This window comes from Marmota monax, unplaced genomic scaffold (assembly GCF_021218885.2).
Source record: "Marmota monax isolate L192 unplaced genomic scaffold, Marmota_monax_Labrador192_F-V1.1 WCK01_AAM20220418_F8-fsc00056, whole genome shotgun sequence".
In the NCBI taxonomy this organism is placed as follows: Eukaryota; Metazoa; Chordata; class Mammalia; order Rodentia; family Sciuridae; genus Marmota; species Marmota monax.
The window spans coordinates 2,425,087-2,452,678 of record NW_026695212.1 but is presented as its reverse complement, the minus strand read 5'-3'; the positions used below and the strand labels follow the sequence as shown (position 1 = coordinate 2,452,678).

The 27,592-nt window shown below is 32.6% G+C and overlaps 1 protein-coding gene across 1 annotated transcript in view; it reads right to left on the bottom strand.

The window, feature by feature from the left end:
• Nucleotides 1–1,625: 1,625 nt before the first annotated feature.
• Lemd3 (LEM domain containing 3) overlaps nucleotides 1,626–27,592 on the bottom strand; it is a 65,605-nt gene continuing 39,638 nt past the window's right edge. Inside the window, exons 3-13 of the mRNA XM_046430706.2 lie at nucleotides 25,594–25,660; nucleotides 20,843–20,910; nucleotides 10,748–10,827; nucleotides 10,512–10,657; nucleotides 9,602–9,703; nucleotides 9,399–9,501; nucleotides 8,270–8,448; nucleotides 5,777–5,858; nucleotides 4,162–4,267; nucleotides 3,992–4,070; nucleotides 1,626–3,792 (exon numbers count right to left, since the gene is read on the bottom strand). Coding sequence (XP_046286662.1) covers nucleotides 3,629–3,792; nucleotides 3,992–4,070; nucleotides 4,162–4,267; nucleotides 5,777–5,858; nucleotides 8,270–8,448; nucleotides 9,399–9,501; nucleotides 9,602–9,703; nucleotides 10,512–10,657; nucleotides 10,748–10,827; nucleotides 20,843–20,910; nucleotides 25,594–25,660 — 1,176 coding nt within the window. The 3' untranslated portion in view covers nucleotides 1,626–3,628. The remainder of the gene's footprint in view (nucleotides 3,793–3,991; nucleotides 4,071–4,161; nucleotides 4,268–5,776; nucleotides 5,859–8,269; nucleotides 8,449–9,398; nucleotides 9,502–9,601; nucleotides 9,704–10,511; nucleotides 10,658–10,747; nucleotides 10,828–20,842; nucleotides 20,911–25,593; nucleotides 25,661–27,592) is intronic.

The following is a 27,592-nucleotide window of genomic DNA, read 5'->3' as shown; positions in this document are numbered from 1 at the left end:
TTTGCTTCTTAAGTATTTTCAAATCCTTTATGTAGTATTCATTCCAACAAACCCTAATTATTAGTTTGTTACCAGAACTCTTTGAACCAGGCAACACTGAACTTCAAATGTGATCTACAAAAATTTCCATGACATGCTCATGGCCTACCTTTCCCATTTCTATTTATTGACTTGGACTTAAGTGATTTGGCCATAAGAAACCACTTGTGGTTTATACAGGCAGTAAATTATTTCACACATCATAGTTCATGTATTATGCCTACTCATAGCAGAAAAAGTAAACTTAAGTACACAGGTTCTACTGGTTTAAAAAACTAAGAATCAACAAAATGGGTCTATATTACTATCTACACCAGAGGTTCTTAGGAATAGAAACTCAATCTACCCATAAAATCTCCTTGGGCTTACAGACTAAGAATGAGCATACTGCACATTGTTTCTTTAAACCACAACTTCTGGTTCCTAATTATTCTCAGTTAAGTACCTGTTCTTGAGCATCCTTCCCAAAAGAGGGGCTGGCAAAATTCTGCTTGATTTAGTTAGCATCCTTTGATCAGCCATCTGGAAGAAGTGACTTGCCAAGATAGGTCTAGGAAAAAAGGGTGAAGAAGCCATGTAGTTGACCTAAAGTAATTTGATATCACCAAGAGCAAGGAGTGAAAACTGCAAGGTCAATTTTACTAAAGGAGATATTCTAGGCACAGGACAAAACAAAACACTGTTCTCTTACAAATCACAACTTGTAATTCAAACTGTGAATACAAGACAAGAAAAATGTAAGGTCCAATATCAGGCTTCAAAATATTCATAAGACATTCAGGAATCTACATACCAATGAGTATGCATATGAATTTTATTATGACACAGGTTCCACACATTAGATTTCAAGATCTCATCCCTACAAGCTCTCCTCTGAGGGATCAAGGGAAAAGAGACTTATCATTATATCTATTCTTAAGAGATGCTTAATAGGCATACTGAATTAAAATACAGCTTAGCTATTTTCTTATCTATTCTTATATTCTTTCTATTAAGATGCATATGATATTTCTCTGTACTCCCAGAATCCCCCCAGCCTAGTTCTTTTTTACTGTTATTTTCCATATATTTTTTAATCTGACCTGTGTTCATCCTCTAAATTGACCAGCTTAAGGATTGAGCTTTGTGTTTTCATCCATGTTCCTCTAACAAAAACAGTACCAACACTTATTAGCAATCCTAAGTCTACCATGTGACTAATAAATCCAGGCTTCTTGCTACTCAAAGAAGCTTGCCCAAGAACTGTTTGTTATCGATTTAGGACAAGATAGAGTTTGACCCAGAATGTATGTAGGAAAGAATTTTTCTTTTGTGAGAGAGTTGTTCTTTGAAAAAGTATCTAACAATTAGAAAACGCTTAATGATACAATTTATACTCTTGCCCACTTTGAGCCAAGGTGAGTAAAGACACTTTTATGAAGAAAAGCAAGATCCTGAAGAACGCATGGTTAAAACTAATAACTTTAGAGTCTTCATCATGAATGTAGATTCCCAAGTAAAATAGATTTAAAATAAAGGCATATGTTTTCACTGGTAAAAATAAAGACGCGAGGCACTTAAAAAACTTTTTTAAAAGTGAAGACACATTAAAAAAAAACCTAATAAATTTTTAATTAGGATGTGTTCTGTCTCTCTTTTTTTTTTTTTTTAAACAAGACAAGTAACAGATTACATCAAACTTCAGAACTTCTCAAATATCTAATTATACACATTCCCATCTGTCTTGCAGGGAGGAATCTTGGTCGGCTTAACAGTTTCAGGTAAAATAAGCTGCATAATAGCATATATTACAATAATAAATGTACAATGTTTACATGAAATGTTTTAGAAGCAAGAAAAAGATGCATCTGCATCAAAAGGCGACCTGTTAGAATACCACAACTGTTTTTTTGTTTTTTACATTCACTCTTGCAACAGGTTACAAGATGGGGTCACTAAGCTCAGATAAATCACTATGATGCACATAAAATACAGAAAGATTGGTTAATTTATATATTATATATTTATATTTCACACATTAGCATCTGAGACATAAACTGAGAATTTAAAACTTATTCTCTTCAGATAACAAATTAATTTTTTATTCTTCATAAACATGGTGCCCACAAAAGCACATAGGTAAGGCACAATAGGATTTTCTGTTACAGAATAGTGTGCATCATGTTTACTTAACCAGAAAACGTGCATTATCTGTGCAAGTTCATGCTGCAAACCCAACACATATATAATAAAACAAAAAGAAATTGAACTTTAAACAAAATCAAAATTGGTACAATTCCAGCTGTTGCACATATTCATCTGGACTGACAATGATATATCAACAGATTATTTTTAAAAAGCCAGTTGTTACATTACAAATAAACCTTGCTTAGCAACTATTTTAATCTGAAATCATAACAGTAATAAAGCAACTTTATTAAAACAAATTAAATACTGAGGCACAAACCAATGGTCACTCTTGCATTTACTATATTGCAATCTTTCATGACCCCAAATTCCAAGTATAATTTGTCTAATACATTTTGCTGCAACCATGTGCCCTGCTTTAAACTTGACATATAACAGGGTGCTATCGTTTCATTAAATTATAAATAGATTGGAAAAAATACTTAATCCCAATAGTACTATGTCACAGCCCTATTAATTAACAATAAATACAGCTTTTCACAAAATATTTTTCTAATATCTGCCAATTGCTTCTTTATTGCTCACATAAATTTGAATCCATTACAACTGGTGTCAGAACTTTCACACAAAATCATACTCAGACATTTTTATATAAAATCTATAAAAGATATTTTAAACTTGTATCTAATACTTCCAGGTGTTTGGCTGTTTGATCTATGTGATAGTACAGCCATATGTATCTATGTGTGTGTGTATATATACACACACACATACACACACACACAAATTAGATTATGAATAAAATAGAAAGCTTATTTTACTGCTTATGCAGACATCCTCACAAAACAAGACTACTTTCACACCACCACCAGCATTTATACATATTTACAAAAGCCAGTTTAAGTACATGTACATCCACTTACACATATATGTAACCATTAAAACCAAATAAATTTTCCCATATTCCAGCTGTAGCAAATAAATCTCTTACAAGCAATAGAAACCTAAGGTTAAATTGGGAAATTAACAGTTTTACCACATTAGCTTGTAAGGAATTATGCAGGTGACTGTATACAAAAATTCACATTAGTTCACAAGAAATTATGGAAATACAAGAAGCCTCTTCACCATGCTTTTGTGTGGTTATCCAAACACTTCTTGGTGCAAAAATATAACCACCATATCTGAAAATGCTTAATAAAGTCAGAGTTCCTCATGCAAAACTTTAAATGCACTGGCTTAACTGAGCTCCTAAAACTGAATGAAACAATTATTCTACATACTCAGCATTGCTGCCTCACTGCTAAATCCCTTTGGAACCTTAAGATTTCTGGAACTTTCAAACAGAGCTGTACTCAGCAATAAAAATATTACATACAAAAAGCATTTAAAAAGGAAGACAGGAAGCCAAACAGGAATTTTCCTATTGTAAATAACAGTCCTAGGAGTGAAGAAAGTCCTTTCAGGAACCTCCTTGAGAATTGGCTAGGCCAGTCCGAAGGCGAAGATGAGACATAGAGTTCATATGTTTATTTGATGGCTTCAAGGGAGTGTTGCAAGTAAGAGCTTGGGGAAAGCGATGGTGATATCTATCTAGTCGTAAATATTTTACTGTAACCAACTTCCCTGTTGTAAGATAAAAATAATATTTTAGATCTGTAAAAATGTCTTTAATATTGCTAGAAAAGTTAACTGTGGTAAAGTCATATGAACACAAAATAATTTAAAATTATTACTTAAAAATGGTAACCTAAAATACTTCAATTTAAAATCTCGTATAGTTTAATCATCTTTTCAAAATTTTTGTAATACACGAATTTCTTACCATCAAACCAAGAGCCATGTAATGCCTTAAAAGCCTTTCCAGCATATTCTGGAGACAGACATTTAACATATACACAACCCTATGATATTAAAAAACAAAAAAGAAAGAAATGTTTTAGTTAAACAGCAACAAATCCAAAACATGAAATTCAATACTTGAAGCTACGTTACCTCACGTGAATTTTTGTCTACTGCAATGTGAACAATGCCATCATTGTCACTGCATTTTTCTAAAATTGCTTCTTGAATTGCCAGATGCCACTGATCCCCTATTTCCCTAAAAATTAGTAAAACAAAAAATTAACAACTATATTCCTACTCAACTGAAAATCTCATTATTTCAATCACAACAGTACAAATGAGTCATTTTTATATTTAAAATCCCATGCACTTGCAAGTTGTTTCTTTTTTCTTTCTAGTGTTAACTCATTAAAGGTGCAAAAGTTGAATATCATTTTCTTTATTTTTAATGACATTTTTGAGTTCTTGAATTTAAGAAAAGTCTTAGTAAATACTATATTGAGCTTCTCTTTTCCAAAATAATGGAAGAGTGATACAGGACAAACATTTTACATAGCTACCTTATTATAATGAGAACTTTAAGATCTCTTGCTATAGTAATGCACTTTTGTCTTACTTGTGAGACAGAAGAAAAGTAACTTCACTTTAAATCATAAATCTTCATTTTAGGTAATGAAGTAGAGGGCTGGCATTGACTTCCTCATTACTAAGGCATGAGGTCAGAGTTCCTACAGAGGTATTATCACACTGCTACTGTTTATATATATATATTTACAAAACAGAGGATGCATATACATACATTCATGTATAGACTGACAGTACTTTCCAACATTTCCATTTTGCTGTCATCTATTTGAAATCTCATCAATAATTTTTTAAATAAATGAATTATTAGACTGGATCTGGAGTATTTTATATGTAATGCAGATTCTACCATTAGAATTTTAAAAACAATTTAATCTGTCAAACTGTTGAACAACTAACCTCCAGAAAGCTAATTCTAAAAATTCTGTGGCTTAATATGTAAAATATTATAAATTCTAAGGCAGCAACTTCTGACTCTGCTATTCTCTGGATGTGTTTATTGCTATAATTGTAGTCAAAAAAAGTTCTTCAAATATTACATTGCAAGGAAATGTAGGCCCTAAAGAAAGGAAGGTATGTACAACTTTGTAGGAAATATTTTTATAATTGGACACTGGAAATTTTATTAAAAAGGCTCATATATGGATGTGTAAGTGTAAAGATATAAACTAAACACACACACACACACACGCACACATAAACCCACTGAAACAAAAAATGTTGACAGTCATCTATAAAATGAATTATACATTTAATAAAGGATGTTGTTTGTCATTGTGTGTCAATTCCTCACATTTATGTGCTACAAGGCTTCACAATAAATACAAAGATTTAGAAATGTTTTACAAATCTCTATACAACTATTTCCTGGTTAATCCTTTGCTGGGAATTTAACAAAAGAGAAAAGCATTAAAATTTCTATAGTTAGGAATTCAGAAGGAAACAGATTTTTCAATTATAGGCACAGCATTATAAGAATGCCATGCAACTTTCGGCAGCAGCAAGGTGAGGTCTGGCCTTGCAGAGGACATTGGATTTAATCGTTAATTTCAGCGCTTCCACATTCCTTAATCTCCAACCTTCTCAATAAAATGATTTGACACACACACACAAAAAAGAATGCCATGCATTTTTTTAACCAAACATTGCCATTAAAATTACATGTGATCGTAATACTTACATAACTGGATCAAACATATTTCGAATCTTTAAACATGGTGTCAAACTATTTGGCGGTGAATTTCTTCTATCTAAATGAAATGCTATAAAAAATAAAGTTTGTTTTACTATTGGCCATTGTTTCATTTTGTTGAACATTTTCATTGTTTAATTCAAAAATATTCATTACATAGTTATACTATGAACCAGACCCATGTTAGATGCTACAGTGAATTAACAGAGTCCTTGCTGTCACAGAGTTTACAGTGCAGTGAGAGACATAGATGATAAACAGTGTCATCCAAGACATAACTGTGATTCGTCCTAAGACAGTAGAGCACAAAAAGCTGTAAAAAATAAATAAATAAATAACTTCACCTCATTTGGGAATATCAGATAAGATTTCCCCAAGGAATTGAAATTCATGCTGAGCACTAAAGAATAAAAAAAAATTAACAGGGTAAAGATAAGTAAAAGGACATCTCAAGAAGTGAAGATAGCTTTTACACAGGCTTTGTGACAAGGAACCTGATATATTCAAGTAACCAAAGGCAGTTAATGTGGCAAAGTGGAAAAATTTAAAAGATAAACTTGGAGAGGTAGACGTCAGATTATTCAGGACTACCTAGGCCACACTCAAGTACTTCAACATTGACACAGAAATAATAGTTATTCAAGTGTTTTAAGCAGTGGAACAATATGACAGCATCAATCCTTTAAAATTGTAATAAAAAAATAGTTTATTATATGAGGAATCAATCAGGCAAATGCAAAAAGGAATACTAGGAGACTGTTTAAGAAGGTCATTGTTGTCTAGGAAGGAGATGACAGTGATGTAGGTAAGACAGGCGAACAGTGCAGATGGAAACTAGATGGAATCAGGATATATTAAAGAACAGATATGACTTGCTAGTTGAAAGAATAAACAAAGGCGGATAGGGGGAGATTAAGAATGACTCCCAGGGGCTGGGGATGTGGCTCAAGCAGTAGCGTGCTCGCCTGGCATGCGTGCGGCCCGGGTTCGATCCTCAGCACCCCATACAAATAAAGATGTTGTGTCCACCGAAAACTAAAAAATAAATATTAAAAATTTCTCTCTCTCTCTCTCTCTAAAAAAAAAAGAATGACTCCCAGGTTTATGGCTGAAAACATGAGGAATGTTACTAATAACTAGACTAAAAATATTCAGTTCAATATTCATGTTCAATTTGTGGTTCCCATCTCCTAAAAAATAAGATTAGTATAAACCTCAATACAATCTGAAAACCAGAACAGCAGACTTAGTCACAGCTGAGATTATTTAAGGAGTGAAGGTAGAGGACTGGGGATATAGCTCAGCTGGTAGAGCGCTTGCCTCGAATGTACAAGACCCTGGGGGATTCAATTCTCAGCACTACCAAAAAAAAAGTTAAGATAGAATGAGAAGATGGTCTTTAAAAACTCCAATGCCTAAAAGTCTAGGAAATGAGAAAGATTTGGGGGGGGGGGGGGAGGTTGCAGAAAAGGTCTTGATAAGAGGAAAAACCAAGGGGTGGGTGGGGGACGGCATCTCCTAAGTTCAAAGATAAAAGTTTCAAGGAGTGCTCAATTGTCAAACACTGGTAAGAGACTGAGTAAAGTAAGTAATTCTTTGTTTTCAATTACTTAGGGCCCTTCTGCATGAATCTTTTAAAAAGGAACAGTTTGTTATTTTAATTTTGGGTAACACCAAAGCATCACTTTCATACCATGATTAAAGAAGCTTTTATTCAAGCATTTTGAAAGTGAAAATTAGAGAAAAAAGGAGGGACTGGGTTTTCTTCCTGTAGTTTCAAAACAGGGTACTTACCTTTTCTAAGAATACAGTTTATCAAACATTGATAAATATGCTTTTGTAGAAAAAGAATTTACAATTGTGAATTTAGCATTCACAATTTTCTTATATATAATTTTCTGCTTTACTGTATGCAAGAGGTTTGGGTATATAAGGCAGCCAGTCTTAAACAAAAAAAAAAAAAAAAAAACCTCCTGTATGCTTATGTGACTGTTTTTGAAACTAAGCAGACAATATAAAAACTATGAAAAGATATCTACAAAAAAATAGGTGGCAGGGGGAATATACAAGTAGAGATGTATTAACAAGAAAGAAGAGGGAGACAAGCAAAAACTAGAAGAAAGAATAGTTTAAAAGGTTATGTTTCCACTTACATACATAAAATATGTAAGGTATGTATGTTTATGTCATACTTATAAATTATGTGTCTTATTTACATAGAGAAATTAGATGAAAAGAATGCAACTAGATCTATGATACTATATTGCTTGTTAAGTGAAAAGAGCAAGATCCAAGAAATGTTTGCCTTTATTACAGTAAAACAAATCATTTGTGTTTGCATTAGCAAGCACAAAAATGTGTAAGGATACATAACAAGTTTTCATGCATCTTTGAATTGTATGGTTTCAACTTAAACACATACTGTAGTTTTGAAAAATTATAAGAAAATCAATTTTATCCTTTTTTGTTTAAAGTACATACCTTGACCTTGCCATACTTTAGAAGGTATCACTAATATTTTATCACAGGATGCAGAAGGCTGGATCCACCGCCAAACTAGAAAATCTGCACCACCTATTCTTCGTGTTTCCGTGCGGACTCTAGACTCATTAGCAGCAAGGAAGTCAACGGCTCTATCCCAGACTTTCTTCATTTTTTTTCTATTACATGAACAAAATGACAAATTTACAAATTTATCTTGGCTTGTCATCTTTTTGAAATATTAGTAATTGAAGTATGGTTATTATGAAGTCTGGCTGTTCTTATCACTACTCAGAGTTTGTTTAAAAGCAGATAGTAGGTGCCTGTACCCCACTTCAGATTTACTGAATTTCAGTCCCTAGAGGTGATAAATGAGCATGTAGTTTTTTTTCTTCTTCTTCTTTTAATCTAAAACCTCCACTGGTGATTATAATGTGCTACTAGGTTACGAATGATGCTTTATATATGGCATCAACTTTTTATTTTCAAAAGTTTTTTTTTTTTTAGTTTTTATTTTAAAAACTAAATTAATAATAAAATAGGTATTTAAAAATATTAGTAAAACACCAGAGATTATTTCTGTTTTTTTTTTTCCTAAAAATTTACTCCTTATTGGTTTTTGGTTATACATGACAGTAGAATCCATTTTGACATAATTATAAAAGCATGAAATATATCTTGTTCTAATTCAGACCCTAGTACCTCTCCTTACTCTTCCCTCCCCTCCCCGTTCCCTTCCCTCAATTGATCTTTCTGCCATTTACCCATAGCTATTTTTTAAATTAATTTCTTATGGATGTACACAATGGTGAGATTAACTATGGTTTGTACATATTTCTGTTTCTTTAATAAAATGAAATTAAAGGAGATAAGATAGAAAGTGACAACAAAGAATCAAAAATGTACAGGAATGAGAAAAGCTTAGAAATCTAGTCATCTTACGTGTGACTGAAAATCAGGGGGACAACAAAAGAATTTAGAAAGAAAGAAGAGTATAAAATATTTGTAAAAAGTGTGCATAGTAAAATAGGTCTAGATAAGAAAGAGCCACAATTCTCAATATAATTTCCAAGACTACAGAAGAAACCTATATTCTGATTTACTTCAACTCAAAATGCTTTGAACACACCTGTCATGAGGCTGTATTAAGGAATCTCGCACATGAGGAATAGGCATGTAAGGTTGTAAATCCTTATTCTCCTGGCAAGCTTCATTATGACTTCGCAAAACATCTGAAAATAAATCAAACTTCAAAAATGAATCAATCACTTGACATGTTATATTATCATGTAATTGTTCTAGAAATAGTTAGTGGTTTTACAAATACTGTACCTATTATCTTTACCACCATATCATACATCTGCCTTGATTCCTCCTCCTCTTTTGTCCAGCGATATTTCATGTAACGCAGAACAACACAAACCATCACTACACCTGCAATATTCACATGTTTTGCAGTTTAACAATGTGGTCAATGGCATTTAATTACATTAGATAGTCTCTACAATGATTATCTTAATTGTACTAATGAAAAAATGCAAAGAGTCTTTATGACAGAGGGTTGAATTGGTCACATAATAAAAGTGCACAGAAAAAATTTTAATATTAAACATTTTCCAGAGTTTTCTCTAGAAAATGTCTTCTATTACCCTGATAACTAAACATTTAAATTCTATCTTTTTTTAAAAAAAAAAAACACAACTTTTTAAACATTTTCCAATTATAGCATTAAAGTACTTAACAGTTTTATTAAAGGATTAAACATGCTAAATCTTACTTTAACTGAATTATTTGTAAAGGGCTAAGAAAAAGAAAAAGCAAGGAATAAAATCTCTTAAATTCCTATTACCAATCACAAAATATAGTAATCTGAATACAAATTTTAAATCTCATAAACAATACTGTTTAAATAAAGAATAATTTCAATGAGCTTAATTTACAATATTTTATTTAAAAAGAAAACTTTTCTATTTTCTAAAGTAAATACACTAACTATTTCTGTAACATTCTTATGAAAAAGTTTTATCCCTACCTCTCTCTGTTACTGTTTTCTGAGCCCTCAGTCTGATATGACATTATAAAAAGCCCTCAATTTCATTTAGTGAACACTTCTGAATGTAATTTATATGACATCTATCACCAAAGTGACAAGTAAATTCTTGGCTCTGGCATTTAGTGAAATACAGACACACACAAAAATTCTAGAATGCAATATATCACTCTTCTTATCCTAACAACTTACCCAAGCATAACAACAATAACCTGTGTGTTACAGTAATAAAAGCACGTCGAAAACGACACCAGAAAGACATCTGTGGTCTTGTAGATTGTAAAAACAGCACATCAGTTATGTTTTTCAGTTCTTCCTCAGAGCTATAACCAACACACCTATTTAAAAATAATTAGAGTTGAGTTTAAGGTTAAAAAAAAAAAATCACTTCTTATACTATAAAACAAAGTGGAAATCAATTCCTCTACCTTATTCCAACATCTTTCCCATTTTCTAAAATCCACTGCAATGAGGTGTTAAATATATCTTCATATTCAGGACCTAAATCCTAACAAGAAAAAAAGAGAAAATAGCTATTTTTAATAATCCACATTCATTTGACTCTGACTCTACATAAGCTGTCCTATAAATAACACTCCATGTAACATTTTAACTATGTAACAAACATAACAAAAATGTATTATTCATTAAAGAAAATTTTAAAAAACAAAGAAATCATGATTTTCCCACTAATTCAATATAACTTGTTAATATTTTGCTATATTTTCTCCTTTTATATTTATAGACTTGGGAGTTCTTTTTTATAGTTTTGTTTTTAAGTGTCATTGTGATCAGAATGACTTAATTTTTAATGAAACGCCATTTTCATATGAATAAACAGCAAACAGTTCAGATGTGGCTATTTTATTTTTACAAATGAATGCATTAAGCATATGAACTCAAAAAACCTGTGTAAACAATGGACTCAAGCTTCCAAGAGAAAAGAATTGAGAAAAACTTGCATGGATCACTGTGTCCTTAACAGGTTTTATAGTACTTGTGACCTTTCCAAGATGATTGGTATGATATTAAAAATGTGACTTTTTGATATGGTATAATGAAATGTGACAACAACTGGAAGTCCTAACAACTCAGTATACCTATATTTTTCAAATAACCAATGCTTGAAATTATATAATCATACATGGGTAAAAGATTTATTCAAAGTACAAAGCACAAGCTGAGGTTGTAGATCAGTGGTAGAGTGTTTGTCTAGCACATGTGAGGCATTGGGGTCAATCCTCAGTACCACATAAAAATACAATAAAGGCATCGTGCCCACCCACAACTAAATAAATAAATGTATTTTTTTTAAAGTACAAAGCACTTCAAAGGATTTTATTGGGCACAGTACACAATGTTCACTAATATGCTTGAGACTCCAAATTAAAATCACCTTTAAGAAACTACTTGTGAGGTTTGCTATCCTATCAAAGAATACTTATAATTATCTGAAAAGACACATTTTCCCCTGTTTTAACTCCATACTGATGTAAGGCTGGATTTTCTTGATATACTTCAACAAAATAGCAACACAACAAACTGAATGCAAAAGTAGAAGAGAATCCAGCTGCCTTTTATTAAGCTAGGCATTAAAAAGATTTGCAAAATGGAAAACAATACCACTATTCTCATTAAACTATATTTTTGAAGATAGAATTATTTTTCATAAAATTATGTCTCACAATATTATGTCAACATGTAACAGGATCATTATTTTTATTCTAAGTGAATAAAATGATTTCATTTTTAATTCTAACGTAACTATATGTATATATTTATATCTAACATAATAAATGTATAAAATATATATTTATAAACATTCATCCACAAATGTAAATGTAAACACACATACACACACACACATAAATAGCCACTTAAGACTTCAGTAATTATGGAAAGTCCAAAAGTTTAAGATCTGCTATGTATGGGTATTTTTTAAATCAAAATATTGAAACTGGTATCACACATGCACTATTCTTCTACTTGCTTTTTCCATGGAACCAAGTATTATGTCAATATCAGTACACATGGAAAAACCCTAGGTTTTCCTACTCCATTGTATGATTACTCGAGACATAAATCAACTTCTTATTAATGAACATTAAGAGTATATTCTTTAAAAAGAATTTTTTTGCAGTCTTGGATATAGAAATCAGGACTTCCTGCACACTAGGCAATGTTCTACCACTGAGCTAAGTATCAGCCTGAATTTTAAATATATATATATATCTCAAAAAGTACTGTTACAAAAATCCCTGAAACATTTTTCACTCAACAAATATGTATTAAGGACTCACTATCTGTCAGGTACCATATCAAGAACTAGAAGTATAACACTAGGACAGTCAAAATTTCCTGTGCTTATGAAGTAGTCTACAAGAAAGTATGTCTCTCATGTATTAGATATGAGGAGTCCCCTAAAAGCTTATGTGTGAAACAATGCAAGAACCTTCAGATGTGAAATGATTACATTATGAGAGGTCTGGGCTACATTATCCACTGATACGGATTAACTGGGCGGTAACTGTAGGCAGGTAGGATGTGGTTGAAATAAGTAAAAGGGGGAGGTAGCCTTTAGGGTTTATATTTTATCTCCAGTGAGCAGAGCTCTCTCTCTGCTTCCTGTTCCTCCTCATACTTAGCTTATTAAAATCATAGGAGTTGTTAATTAATGAGTTTATTATAATAGCCGGTATATTTGTAAACTTCAAGTTACAAAAAACAAGGGGTAGGCTGGGGATATAGCTCAGCTGGTAGAGTGCTTGCCTCCAATGCACAAGGCCCCCAGCACCACAAAAAGAAAAAGAAAAATACAAGGGGTAAATAAGAAAAGAGTACTGTTATTTTCCCCCACTTCCTATTTTCTTTTCCCTATACTCAATATCCCCATCATCTGGAATATAATGGAATCATGGTATGTTACATATTCTTACAAAACAATTGACAAATTATTTAAAAACTTTAAAGAGTCAAAGGAGTGTTTAGGTCTTAACTATGCTATTTCTACAAATATTCTACATAGAGTCCTACAGCACTATAAAATAGAATTGCTTGATAAAACTTGAGGTTTTTTCCCTTGCTTATGCTAACTAAATACTTCATGCTACTATTGTAACATACATAGTATCTATTTGTATTTTAAGAACTTAAACTGTTTTATTGTTTACTTTATGTGGTCACTTTAAAAAGCTACAATACAGCAAGGTATGCCAACTACTTTTTTTCTGTAAATGGTTAGAAAATAAGACATTTAAGTTTTGTTGATAAAAACATGCCTCTTTGTTTGTAAAGCAACCTTTATTTATTTTTATTTTTTGGTGCTGGGAATTAAAAACCAGGGTGCTCTATCAATGAGCTAAATCCCAGGTCCTTTTAATTTTTATTTTCAGAGAGGATATCTGTAAGCTGCTGAGGGCTGGCCGCAAACTTTCAATCCTCCAGAATTGCTGGAATTACAGGCGTGTGCCACCACATCCAGCTATAAAGCAACCTTTAAAAATGTAAAGCCAGGGGCTGGGGTTGTGACTCAGCAGTAGAGTGCTCTCGCCTAGCATGTCTGAGGCCCTGGGTTGGATTCTCAGCACCACATAAAAGTAAATTAATAAAAAATAGGTATTGTGTCCAACTACAAAAAAAAAAAAAGTAAAGCCAGCCAGGCACCGTGGCACACACCTGTAATCCCAGTGGCTAGAGAGGCTGAGATAGGAGGATTGCAAATTCAAAGCCAGCCTCAGTAAAAGCATATAAATTTAGAGTATGTTCTCCCAAGTCTTAAATCTATTTATTTTATTACATTATGCACGTACATACACATATACCCATCCAGGATCCCCACTTCCAATGTACCTTATTTTCAAAATAACTGGTGAGCTGAGTGCAGTGGCACACACTAGTAATCTCAGTAACTCAGGAAGCTGAGGCAGGAGGATTGCAAGTTCAAAGCCAACCTCAGCAATTTAGTGAGACTCTAAGCAACTAAATGAGACACAATTTTATTAACTGTGATTAGAATCCCAAGCTAGTCCCTAAAATCTTGGTCTATTAGCATATTTGTAACACTTGGTATATTTGCAACTATCATTGTGTCAAAGGATAACCAGGTTTTGAAAATAATATAGGGTCTTTACTATTATTCATTATACCATTCTACAGAAAAGTTAACATAACCAACATGTTGTTTCATGAAAATATAATGCTATGTATTTCCTAAATGTTCCACCAGAGGGACCTCTCAACTTCTCATAAATAAAAGCTTTCAATATCAAAAATGATGCAAATAAAGCTCAAGAAAAGAACCAGGGGACTTAGAAATGAGTATTTAAATTATTTAATAATTAAGTTGACTTAAATGTCCTTTGAGGGACATAACAAGATAAATAAAAGGATAATTGAATGTAAATAATCAAATTCAAGAAAACAAAAATATTTTATTGAGGCTTTTCACTAATTTTACTCCATCAAATATGTATAATACATACTGTGTTTAAAATGCACTAGAAGCTGGAGAAAAACTAGCTTAAAACAATGTGTACAATTCCTGTTCTACATATTCTTCGATTTATTTACTCCTAAATCCACAAACTTAACTGTGTTGCAAGTGAAACCACACTATAAATGTATGAAGGTCTCTTTCTATAAGCAGAAAGCCTACTATATACATATTATCATTGTTTGATACAAACTTTCTAGGGAGTCTCTTCCATATTTATGACAGAACTTGGATAAAATAAACAATCTGGGCTAGATTGTGCTAAAACAACCATTGGAAATATTTTGAACATATATTAAAAGCATTTTTAAAAAGCTCTAGACAGAGTGCTTTCATAATACTGAAAAATGACAAACCAAACAATACAATCACATATTATCCAATGAGAAAAGTTTTCAAAAAACTGTTCAATGACAGATGGAAATGTACTTAATAATTTTAAGGGGAAATAAATATTTATACTGTAAAATACTTAAATATTAATTTAAAAAAATATTTTAAAAGACTGTAGAAAAATGGGCCAAAATACTATCAGTGCTTATCCTTAGTGAATTTGAAACTTATTTTTTTCTTTTATTTTCCATGTGAATTACAATCATAAGCAATATTTAATTTTACTTTGGAAAATGTAAGCATTATTTTTAATGTACTTATATATTTATCTAGACTTTGTTCACAAAAATCCTAATTATTATTTCTTTTTTTGTAAGGGAAGAGGAGAGTCCAAAACTACACCTATGGTAATGACAAGCCATAACAAGTTTTATAACATTTGAAAACCTGAAAATGAGACTCCAAAAGGCAAATGTTAACACAAATACACATACATAAATCTAGATGTAGTTAAGTGTGGTGACACGTGCCTGTAATCCCAACAATATGGGAGACTGAGGTAGGAAAATTCAAGGCCAAGTTCAAGGCCAGCCTGAAAATAAAAGGTCTGAGGATGTAGTTCAATGTCAGAGCAATTGCCTAGATTGTGCAAGGCCCTGGATTCAATCCCCAGTATTGCAGAAATAAATAGATAAACAGATAAACAAATAAAAAAATCTAATGCAGAAGAATGTTAACATTTTACATAAAATGACTTCATTTAACCAAGACATGGTATTAAATTAGTACAGAATCTTTTGTAAAATATGGAAAATTCTATAGAATTGAAAAATATAGGGCTGGGGATGTGGCTCAAATGGTAGCATGCTCGCCTAGCATGCGTGGGGCACTGGGTTCGATTCTCAACACCACATAAAAACAAAATAAAGATATTGTGTCCACCTAAAACTAAAAAATAAATTTTAAAAAAAGAAAATATAAAAAAGCAAAATCCAGTGTAAAACATAAAATAATCCCAGGAAAAAGAGATGAAAATATCTTCAGGAATGCATTTCATTAATATCTTTTTTTTACTGATTTGGTTTCCAACACAGTTCATCCATAGGTGCTTCCAATAAATTCTTTGCTATAAGACTTTAGTAGAACTAATCTCTTACACCCTATGCTTCTCTGGGTCTCTGTCCCTTCTTTTTACCTTTTCTTACTGTTGACTCAAAGCTGCAATCAAGTGGTTTGAGAAGAAAAAGAGAGGAGGTTAATAAACCTTACATACCAACCCTGCCTCTTTGTTCCTCAGTTGTAGACTGACTACTGGCCAGGCACTATCCTGTTCCAAAGCCTATCCTATTTTTTTGACTCCTTCAAACACAGTACTTTGTTTTTAAGAATCTTGGATTTCTTCTGACTCATCAATGAATCTTGCTCCAGGAATTTATAACCAACCAAAACATATATCTATGCCATTGCCTATGAACATGAACTGAAGAAAAAAGTAGGAAGGATTGGATTGGATCAGATCTTCCTACTACTAGAAGTAAAAATACTTTCAATTATTTAATAAGGAAGCTTTTGCTTGCTTTGAATTTCCACATGATATACCCTTCTTCCTAAAATATTTTCTTCTATGTTCCCTTAGGCCTCCTCAATCCAATCCCCTCAATGAAACTAGGAGTTGGTCTAAAACCAACAAGATTGACAAACACTTAACTACTCTAAAAAAATAAAAATAAATATACACACACAAAATATAAATTTTATATATATATTTTTTTTCATTTCTAACTCTTAGGGTTTGAATATGAGGTTTCCACCAAAAGCTTCTGCAGAAAAGTTAATATAGAAATGTTCAAAGGTAAAATGATTAGAGTATGAGAGCTGTAACCTAATCAGTTCATCTTCGCTTGAATGGGCTAACTGGTTCATAAGTATAAACGAGTGAGGTGTAGCTAGAGGATGTGGATCGCTGGGGGCATGCCCTGGAAGGGTTGATCTTCCCTGAAGCACCTTCCTTTCTCTCGGTGCTTTCCAGCTGTCATGAGCAAACAGCTCTCCTCTGTCACTTCATGATGCTGTACCTTGCTTTGGGCCCAGAGCAACGAAATCCACGAACCATCAACTGAACCTCTGAAACTGAGTGCAAAATAAACTTTTCTTCCATATCATTCTTGCCAGATATTTTGATCATAGTGATGAAAAGGTGACTAAGACATTAATTTTTATGACTTAATTAATGAAGAATTCATCATAATCCTACTCAAATTTTCCCCTAAAATTGAAGAGAACAGAACACCCTCAAACTCAATTTATGAGGCCAGCATTACTACAGCATGAAAACTAGACAAAGTAAATACAAGAAAACCATATACTAATATCCTTGATTAATATAGACACAAATATCTTCAACAAAATAGGAGAAAGCTGAATTCAACAGCACATTAAGACTCATACACCATGACCCAAGGATGGTTCAACATATGAATATTAATAGATGTGATTGCACATTAACAGATGATTAAAACAAATCATTATCTGCTTCTAACCCTAATTTATTATAAATTATATACATGTATTGTTACCATAATGTACCTTATAGAGATGTACAAATATTACATCTTTAAAAAAGATCTTAAAAATCTTCTCTTTAAAAAAAAGAAATACAATTATTTCAATAGCTATAGGAAAAATGCTTAACAAAATTCAACATGATTTCATGGTTAAAAAAAAACAAATAAAAAAAAAAAACCTTGAAAAACTAGGTCATATATGCAAAGTCCTCAGCTACATCATAACTCAATATATGCCCACTCTTGTCACTTCTAATCAGCACACTACCAGAAATGCTAGCTAAAGTAATAAGAAAAAGAAAAAAAGCATCCAAATCAGAAAGATAGAAATAAATTTCTTCTCACAGATGACATAATCTTATACACAGAAAACACTACAGATTTCATGAAAAATCCTATTAAAATAAATGAATTTAGCAAATTTCCAGGATATACACAACAATCTCAAAAGGATACTTTAAAAAATTAATTTATAATACCATCAAAAAGAATAAGATACTCAGGAATATAATCCTAACCTACGATGTGAAAGACCTGTACCCTGAAAACTACAAAACACTGCTGAAAGAAATTAAAGAAATATGAGAACACCATCCCAAGTCCATGTACTAGAAGACTTAACTGACACAATTTATATATCCCCCAAAGCTATACTGATACAGTGTAAACTCTAATAAAATCCCAATATGAAAAATGGCAAAAACAGAAAAAAATACTAAAATTTATATGCAATCATAAAAGACCCTACACAACCAAAACAATCTTGAGAGGAATGAGAAAGCTGAAGACTTCACATTTCCTGTCTTCATAACTTACGACAAAATGATAGTAATCAAAACATATGTATGGTAACTGGCATATAGACCAAAGAAACAGAATAGCCCACATATAAAACCACTTATATGTGATGAAATAATATTTAATAAGAGTGTCAAGACAAAGGATACAGGACACATTCTATTCAATCTATGGTACTAAGAAAATTATTTCCACATGCAAAAAGAATGATATTGAAGGGGCTGTGGTTGTGGCTCAGTGGTAGAGTACTAGCCTAGCACATGTGAAGCACTGGGTTCTATCCTTATCACCTCATTAAAAAAATAAACAAATAAAAATTTAAAAAGAATGATATTGGACCTTTATCCTATATAGCAAAATCAACTCTAAATAGATTAAAGACTTAAACATAAGACCTGAAACTCCTAGAAGAAAACATAAAGAAGAAGCTTTGTGATGCTGATATAAAGCAAAGATTTCTTAATTATGACCCAAATGCATAGGCAACAAAATGGAAGTAGACAATCTAAAATACCTATCGGCAACAAAGGAAACAAAGAACAGAGTGAAACAGAATCTCTACAATGGAGGAAAATTTTGGTAAATCATATACCTAAAAAGAGGTTAATAAAGTATGTAAGGAACTCTTAACAACTCAATAATAAAATATAAATAAATAATATTAAGGGCTTGAATAACATTTTCCCAAAGACATACAAATGCCAACAGACAGTATAGTGTATGTATATACAAATATATATGGTACATAGAAATGGTATATGAAAAAGTGCTCAAAATCACCTATCATAAGGGAAATGCAAATCAAAACCACAATGAGCTGGGGATGTAGCTCAATGGTAGAACATCTGCAAGGCCCAGGGTTCAATCTCCAGCAGTGCAAAAATCAAAACAAAACAAAACGAAAATCTCAGAAAATAACAAGTATTAAAGATGTGAAGAAAGTGGAACCTTTGAACACTTTTGTGAAACTGCAAATTCATAACAGCCATTATGGAAAACAGTATGTAGGTTCCTCAAAAAATTAAAAATAGAACTACTATAGGACCTAACAAACTTCTGAGTTATTTAACCAAAAGAATCTGAAGCAGGAACTTGAAGAGGTATTTGCACTCCAAGGTTCACTACAGTGTAATATTCAAAATAGACCAGAGGCAGAAACAATTTAAAAGTCCATCAACAGATGAATGGCTAAACAAAATGGGTATATACAGACAATGAGAAACTACTCAGTATTTTAAAAAAGAAATAGTGTCATATGCTATAATATGGACAAACCTTGATGATATGTTGAAAGAATAACCCTGCTATTGGATGACAAACAGTGCAGGATTCTATTTACATGAGGTATCTAAAGTCAAGCTGATTGATATAAGCAAAAGGTAGAATGGTAGTTGCAGGGGTAGAGGGTAGGCTGTTGGGGGAGAGAAAAATGAGAAGCTGCTGTGCAACAGACATAAGATTTTAGTCATGCAAAATGAAAACGTTCTAGAGATTTGATGCACAACAATGTGCATATAGTTAACAATACTGTACTGTACACTTAAAAATGTTAATTGAGTAGATTTCATGTTATGTATTTTACTACAATATTTAAAAAGGGGAGGGATAAGGGAGAAATATTTGCATGATATAACTTGTTCACATGCCAGTCACCTTCTTAGGATCAAAGTTTCCATTTGCAAGTACTCATATCTTTATGGAATTATCTATTTGGAACTGAACTGATAAGAAGCTTTCCAGTATTGTTTTCAAATTCCACTTTCCCCTTTTTGAAGTCAGAATGACATTTGTCCACCTTTAACCTTCTAGTACCTTTCATTTCATCTAGGATTTTCAAAGATTATTTATAGTAGTTTAGAAAATTCATCTGTAATTTCTCTTGGAACCCTGAGGTGAAACTGATCTAGGGCAGATTTGAAATAATTGGTATATACTTACTTACTTGCTTGCTTCCTTACATGTTACTCACCTGTCTCAACTTCCCTCTTACCAATTTTCTTTCTTTTTTATTGACGCCACCCAGGCTGGTATCAAACTCCTAGATGCCAAGTGATTCTCCTGCATTAGCCTCCCAAGTAGCTAGAACTAGCATGCCTGCCTCTAACTGATGTTTGTTATACCCTTTCCAAATTAATGTACATTCTCTCAGACTGAATGTTCTAAAACAAAAAATATTGAGCAATTCCAATTTCTCTTATCTACTCATATGAAACAAGAAGCACAGGCTTTTAAAGGTACCACTGAAGTAGTCAAATTCATAATCCTTTGATACCAGTAGAAATGATTTACATAAGTTTTAAGAAAACAGATATTAAAATTCTAATGTCACTACTTACCTTTAAGTATGCAACTGCCTCTTGGACAGAAAGTGTTCTTTGACTAGAACTCCCACATTCGTGATCTCCTAAAAAGATTAGCATATTGTTAATTTGTAATCAGTATATTATTAAACAGAACAACTAAAATTTATTTTTTTTATAAATATACAATTATAGGTTATATTACTATAATCAGTAAAGAAAGATTAACAATATAATTTATATTTTCTTTAAAAATTTCAATAACTCAATAAATAGTTACCCTTATGTAAATCACAATCTTTAAATGCATTTCAGTCTAGATAGGAATACATCTTCCTCTTATATTCCCAAGTAAACTATAAGTCTGTGTAGAAACCATGTCACCTTGATGGCTTTTCATAGATCTTGGCACAAAAGTAGCCCTCTACAGTTTTGTGTTATTCTTAAGGGGAAAATTTCACCAAATTCACTGCTAACTTACTAGTTTACACGTTTATTCTTAAAGCTAATAATTCCAGAATTCAAATAAGTTTAAATTTATTATTGTACTAAAACATGAGCTTTTCAGAGGATAGCTATGTCTATCTCTAGCAAGGGGAACGCATACCTGGAAAACTGCGATGACACAAATCAACAGGGAAATTTGGTAGAAGTTTCTACCTATGATTTGGTTTCTAAAGGGGTATGTTACAAAGTTTGGAAAACTGTTTTTCTTTTCTTGTGACCATTTTTAAGAGAATTTAAAGCTTTTTTCTTTATGCTATTATATATGGTTATTAAATTATCCTCTATATTCAACTTAAATTTAAGTTTTTCCTGCCATATTACTTTCAGTAGTTTTTTAAATTAGCATAAAACTCCAATTAAAGACTTAAAGACAATGGCATTTGACAAAATACAATACCCCTTCATGTTCAAAACATCAGAAAAAGTAGGGATAGTAGGAACATACTTCAACATTGTAAAAGCTATCTATCCTAAGACTAAGACCAACATCATTCTAAATGGAGAAAAACTGAAAGAATTCCCTCCCAAAACTGGAACAGACAAGGATGCCCTGTATCACCACTTTTATTCAACACAGACCTGGAAACTCTAGCCAGAGCAATTAGATGAAAGAAATTAAAGAGATATGAATAGGAAAAGAAGAACTCAAAACTATTACTATCTGCCTACAACATGATTCTATATTTAGAAGATCTAAAAATCTCCACCAGAAAAACTTCTAAAACTAATAAATAAATTCAGCAAAGTAGCAGGATATAAAATCAACGCCCATAAATCAAACACATTCCTATACATCAGTGATGAATCCACTGAAAGAGAAATTAGGAAAACTAGCCCAATCACAATCTCAAAAAATAAAATACTTGGGAATCAATCTAACAAAAGAGGTAAAAGAACTCTACAATGAAAACTACAGAACACTAAAGACCTTAGACGATGGCAAGATCTTCCATGCTCTTAAATAAGCGGAATTAACACAATCAAAATGGCCATATGACCAAAGGCATTCTGCATTACATAATGCAATTCCTATAAGATCCCAATGACATTCTTCACAGAACTAGAAAAAGCAATCATGAAATTCATTTGGAAAAATAAGACACCCAGAATAGCCAAGCAATCCTTAGTAAGACAAGTGAAGCAGAAGACATCGCAATACCAGACTTTAAACCATACTATGGAGCCATGGTAACAAAAACAGCATGGTATTGTCACCAAAATAGACACACAGACCAATGGTACAGAATAGAAAACACAAGAGACAAACCCACATAAATACAGTATCTCATACTAGACAAAGACACCCAAAACATTCATTGGAGAAAAGATAACCTCTTCAATAAATGGTGCTGAGAAAACTGGAAACCTATATGTAACAAATGAAATTAAACCTTGTATCTTTCACCATGCACAAAACTCCACTCAAAGTCAATTGAAGACTTAGGCACTAGAAGAGAGATCCTACGCCTAATAGAAGAAAACGTAGGGTAGGCCCAAATCTTCACCATGTTGGTTTAGGAACTGCCTTCTTTAACAAGACTCCTAAAGCACAAGATGTAAAGTCAAGAATCAAAAATGGGATGGAATCAAACTAAAAAGCTTCTTTTCAGCAAAGGAAACAATCAAGAATGTGAACAGAGAGCCTACAAGAATGGGAGACAATCTTTACCACATGCACCTCAGACACAGAACTAATCTCCAGGATATAAAGAACTCAAAAAGACTTAACACACACACACACACAAACACACACACATCCCAATCAATAAGTGGGCTAAGGAACTGAACAGACTCTTCACAGAAGAAATACAACTGATCAACAAACATGAAAAATGTTCATCATCTCTAGCAATTAAAGAAATGCAAATCAAAATTAATGAGATTTCATCTCACTCCAGTCAGAATGGCAATTATCAAGAATATAAGCAACAATAAATTTTGGCAAGGATGTGGGGAAAAAGGCACACTCATACGTTGTTGGTGGGACTGCGAATTGGTGCAACCATTATGGAAAGCTATATGGAGATTCCCCACAAAACTTGGAATGATCCAGGTATCCCACTCCTCAGTTTTATAACCAAAAGACTTAAAATCAGCATACTACAGTGAAGCAGCCACATACTTGTTTCTAATAGCTCAATTCACAACAGCCAAACTATGAAACCAACCTAGATGCCCTTCAACAGATGAATGGATAAAGAAAATGTTCTCTCTCTCTCTCTCTCTCACACACACACACACACACACACACACACACACAAAATGGAATATTATTCAGCCTTAAAGAAGAATGAAATTATGGCATTTGCAGGTAAATAGATGGAGCTATAGCATGTCATGCTAAGTGAAATAAGCCAATCTCCAAAAACCAAAGGCAGAATGTTTTCTCTGGTGAGGATGCTAATTCACAATAGGTGGGGGGCTAGGGAAAAATAGAGGTACTTTGCATTATGCAGATGGGAGTGAAGGGAGTGAAGGGAGGGAAGGGGGTAAGAAGGAAAATAGAATGAATCGGACATTACTACCCTATGTACATATATGATTACACAACCAGTGTGATTCTACAACATGTACAACCAGAAGAATGAGAAGTTACACTCCACTTATGTATGGTGTGTCAAAATGCATTCTACTGTCATGCTTAACTAATTAAAACAAAAAAAATATATAAAATTAAAATAAAATCCTTGGCAATTTTTCTATAACAAAAGAAACCATGTTCCTATTTATCAGCTTTGTCCATGCAACATTTTAATGCTAGCGGTTTCAAGAAGGCAAAAAGTGCCTACTGGGTAAACAAGTCTTCAAACTTTATAATGGATCCTCAGAGACTCAGATTCCATAGATCTAGAGCAGAGGTCAGCAAACCGTATCCCAGAGCCAAATATGGTCTGCTGATGGTTTGTATAAATGAAGTTTTATTGAAATACAGCCAAGCTTATTCATTTGTGTAGAATTTATTACTATTTTCATGCTATAACAGCAGAACTAAATAGTTGTGACACAGGCAGTCCAGCCAGCAAATCCTGAAATATTTACTATCTGGCCAAGCACAAAAGCTTGGCAACCCCTACTCTAGAAGAAAAATCTGGACCTTTAAAAGCATATTGTGTTAATATAATGAGCCCCAGATTACATTTATTAAGACAATGTTACAGAGATAACTATAGATGCTGGTATTAGCAACATCAGGATTTCATAGCTAGAAAATAGCCTATTTTGGGATGTTAAAGTGTAATAAATATATGTCATTAGCTTGCAATTCACAAATATGACAGCCAGTCAATATAAAGACTTTTAGTGATGAATTATAAGCTTAAAAAACTTAAGAGAATTAAAGACCTGAACTAAAAAACATTATTTTCTTACAACTAATTATAAGAAGGAAATCCAAAGTCTCTTCTTTCAGGTTATATGTAAAAGAATAATTTTTTAAAAAGTGAAAGATAATAAACAGATATTGCTACTATAGCTACCTGATACTAATAGCTACTTGATACTAATGCTAAGTGAAATAAGCCAATCTCCAAAAACCAAAGGCAGAATGTTTTCTCTGGTGAGGATGCTAATTCACAATAGGTGGGGGGCTAGGGAAAAATAGAGGTACTTTGCATTATGCAGATGGGATACTAATTCATAAGCAACAATTTATTCTAATTGTAGATATGTTGATAACTCAGAGTGTTCAAAACTTTTAACTAAGAGCAGGATATGCGGAAAATTCAATGAATCGGGAAAAATATTCTAGAATATGTTTTAAGCAACAATTTATTCTAATTGTAGACATGTTGATAACTCAAGAGTGTTCAAAAACTTTTTAACAGCAGCATATGCGGAAAATTCAATGAACCAGGAAAAAATATTCTAGAATATGTTTACTTTGTCCAAAGGAATGACACCTATATAACCACCAAAAGAAAATCTGCATTTTTATATTTAATCCAAGATTTTAATTAATTCATTACTTACCCAATTCAACCAATATTTAAAATTCCAGAATTTTTTTCTATTAATGCAATTAAGAAATTAGGTTGACTTTAAAATTATATACAATATACATATGTATTATAATTCATGGCAGAGAGAGAAAAGGCCTTGACTAAACAAATTTACATAAATTGAAAAATGTACTATGCATAGGTAATAAAAATTTCTAATGAAAAATATTCCACAAATAGGACAATGCGCTTTGGAAAGACAATTTCCACTGATACAACACACTAGATAGGCAAATTAATCTTTACAAACATCTTTAGAGACTATGAATGCTAAACAATTACCTGCAAGCTGTGCCAATCGATCATGTAGCTTGTATAATGTGCTCATCATAAGATTCTTTTCACTTTCCTAAAATTAAAAGAAGTTATTATGAAATATCAAATCCCAAGAAAAAAGTATATTGTTATTCCAAAAGAAAAACAGGAAATTTAAAATCATGGGTTCTGCATTCACTGAAAGACAAATTTATATTTAAATCACGGCCACCATATTTTAAGGAACCCTACTTTACAAATCTAAGTTATCACTTTAAAGATTTTACTTTCTTGAGGATGATCAAGAAGTTGGCACTGTGACTGGTGCTAACAAGATTTTGTAATCTTAGTAAACTCACCCATCCACCTAAGAAAAGCTTTCTATCCCTCTCTAAGCTATGGATACCATTCTCACGAATTGTTTTACATCAAGGCTTTCCTTTATTTTGTTTTGATCTGCCTCAACCACACAAAACAAAGGGAAGAAATATTAAGCACTCTGACCTCATCCTCTCATAGGCTTCCAAGGTGGCCCTGTATAAACTTATGAACCATTAAACTGAAACAAATGTTCAATGAAGAAGTAGGAGTCAAGAACTGTTCTGTCAGCAAAGTAAGAGACCAAAAGAATAAGATGATTCCTGTTCAAAAAACATACACAGCATTACATTACAGTTGCAAACTAAAATGCAAATATATAAGAGGGAGGGGTAAGGGAAGACCTATTTGTGGAGCAGAGTATTTGAGGTTTCACTGGAAGAATAGAATTGACCAGCATCCCTTGGCAGAACGCAGAGCATGAACAAAGGCATGATGGCACAAAACAATTGTTAAATTTCTTATGTAACAAGTAACTTAGTCTGACTCAGTAAACTACTAGAAAAGTAGTTTGGAATTAATTGCCACAGAGTGCTGGATACTAAAACAAAGAATCTGAAAATTTAGGAGGAAAGTAAACCAGACTTATGTATATCAGGGATATTACTCAGACACGAAAGTATAGGATGAGAGGAGTCCAGACAGGGAACTATTGTAATGGCATAGTCTAAGCTCTCTGCCAAGTATTCGAAAACCCTGATATCCCCAATCTAAGAGCAACTGCAAGAAGACAGACCAATATAAGCAATGAAGAAGGGTAAGTTAGGAGGGGGGGGGGGGTCATTGCTTATCACACTATCTAAAATGAATTACTGATTCATCAGGAGACTTGTCTTTATTATTTTCTTTCCTCTGGAGCAAATTCAGATATGATATAAAAGGGAAAGTAACATCTATGTGTCTAATGACATGCAACCTTATCTATCCATTTGTTTTCATGCTTTATATTCAGAAAAAGAAGAAACTAAGTCTGCACACTGTGGGTAACATGTTTTAGTGGAGTTTTTCGGTACCAAGGGTTCAATCCAGGAGCACTAAACCACTGAGCCACATCCCCAGCTCTTTTTTATATTTTATTAGAGACAGGGTCTCCCTGAGTTGCTTAGGGGCTTGCTAAGTTGCTGAGGCTGGATTTGAACTCACAATCCTCCTGCCTCAGACTCCCAAGTCCTTGGGATTATAGGTGTGTGCCACTGCACCTGGCTAAGTAACATGTTTTTGTCAATATTTCGTTTTGTTTTTCAGTGACATTAGAAAGAGGAAAAACTCATCAAAGGTTCCATGATCCTACCACCAAAGTCCTGGTTTTATGTTGTTTGACTGACACAAATATTCCTTCAGTTGACTACTTGTCTTTCAAACCTTTTACCTTTTCTTCCCCTCAACTCTATATCAACAAGATTCTTATCAAACCAATCGTTAACTTCACTTAGGATTAAAAATGCAAACTGCAAAAATCAGACATAAAAAGTAAAAGTAGGAGCTGCAACCCAAGATTCTGAAAGCTATGCATTTGTGATACAGTAAATTGCAAAGGATTTTCAGTACAAATGTTCAACAGAATGAGCAGAAGTTCCAATCATAGTGTAATTTACGGACTTGATATATAAAACCAAGGTGTGTGTAATTAAGTTATGGAGTTAAGGCA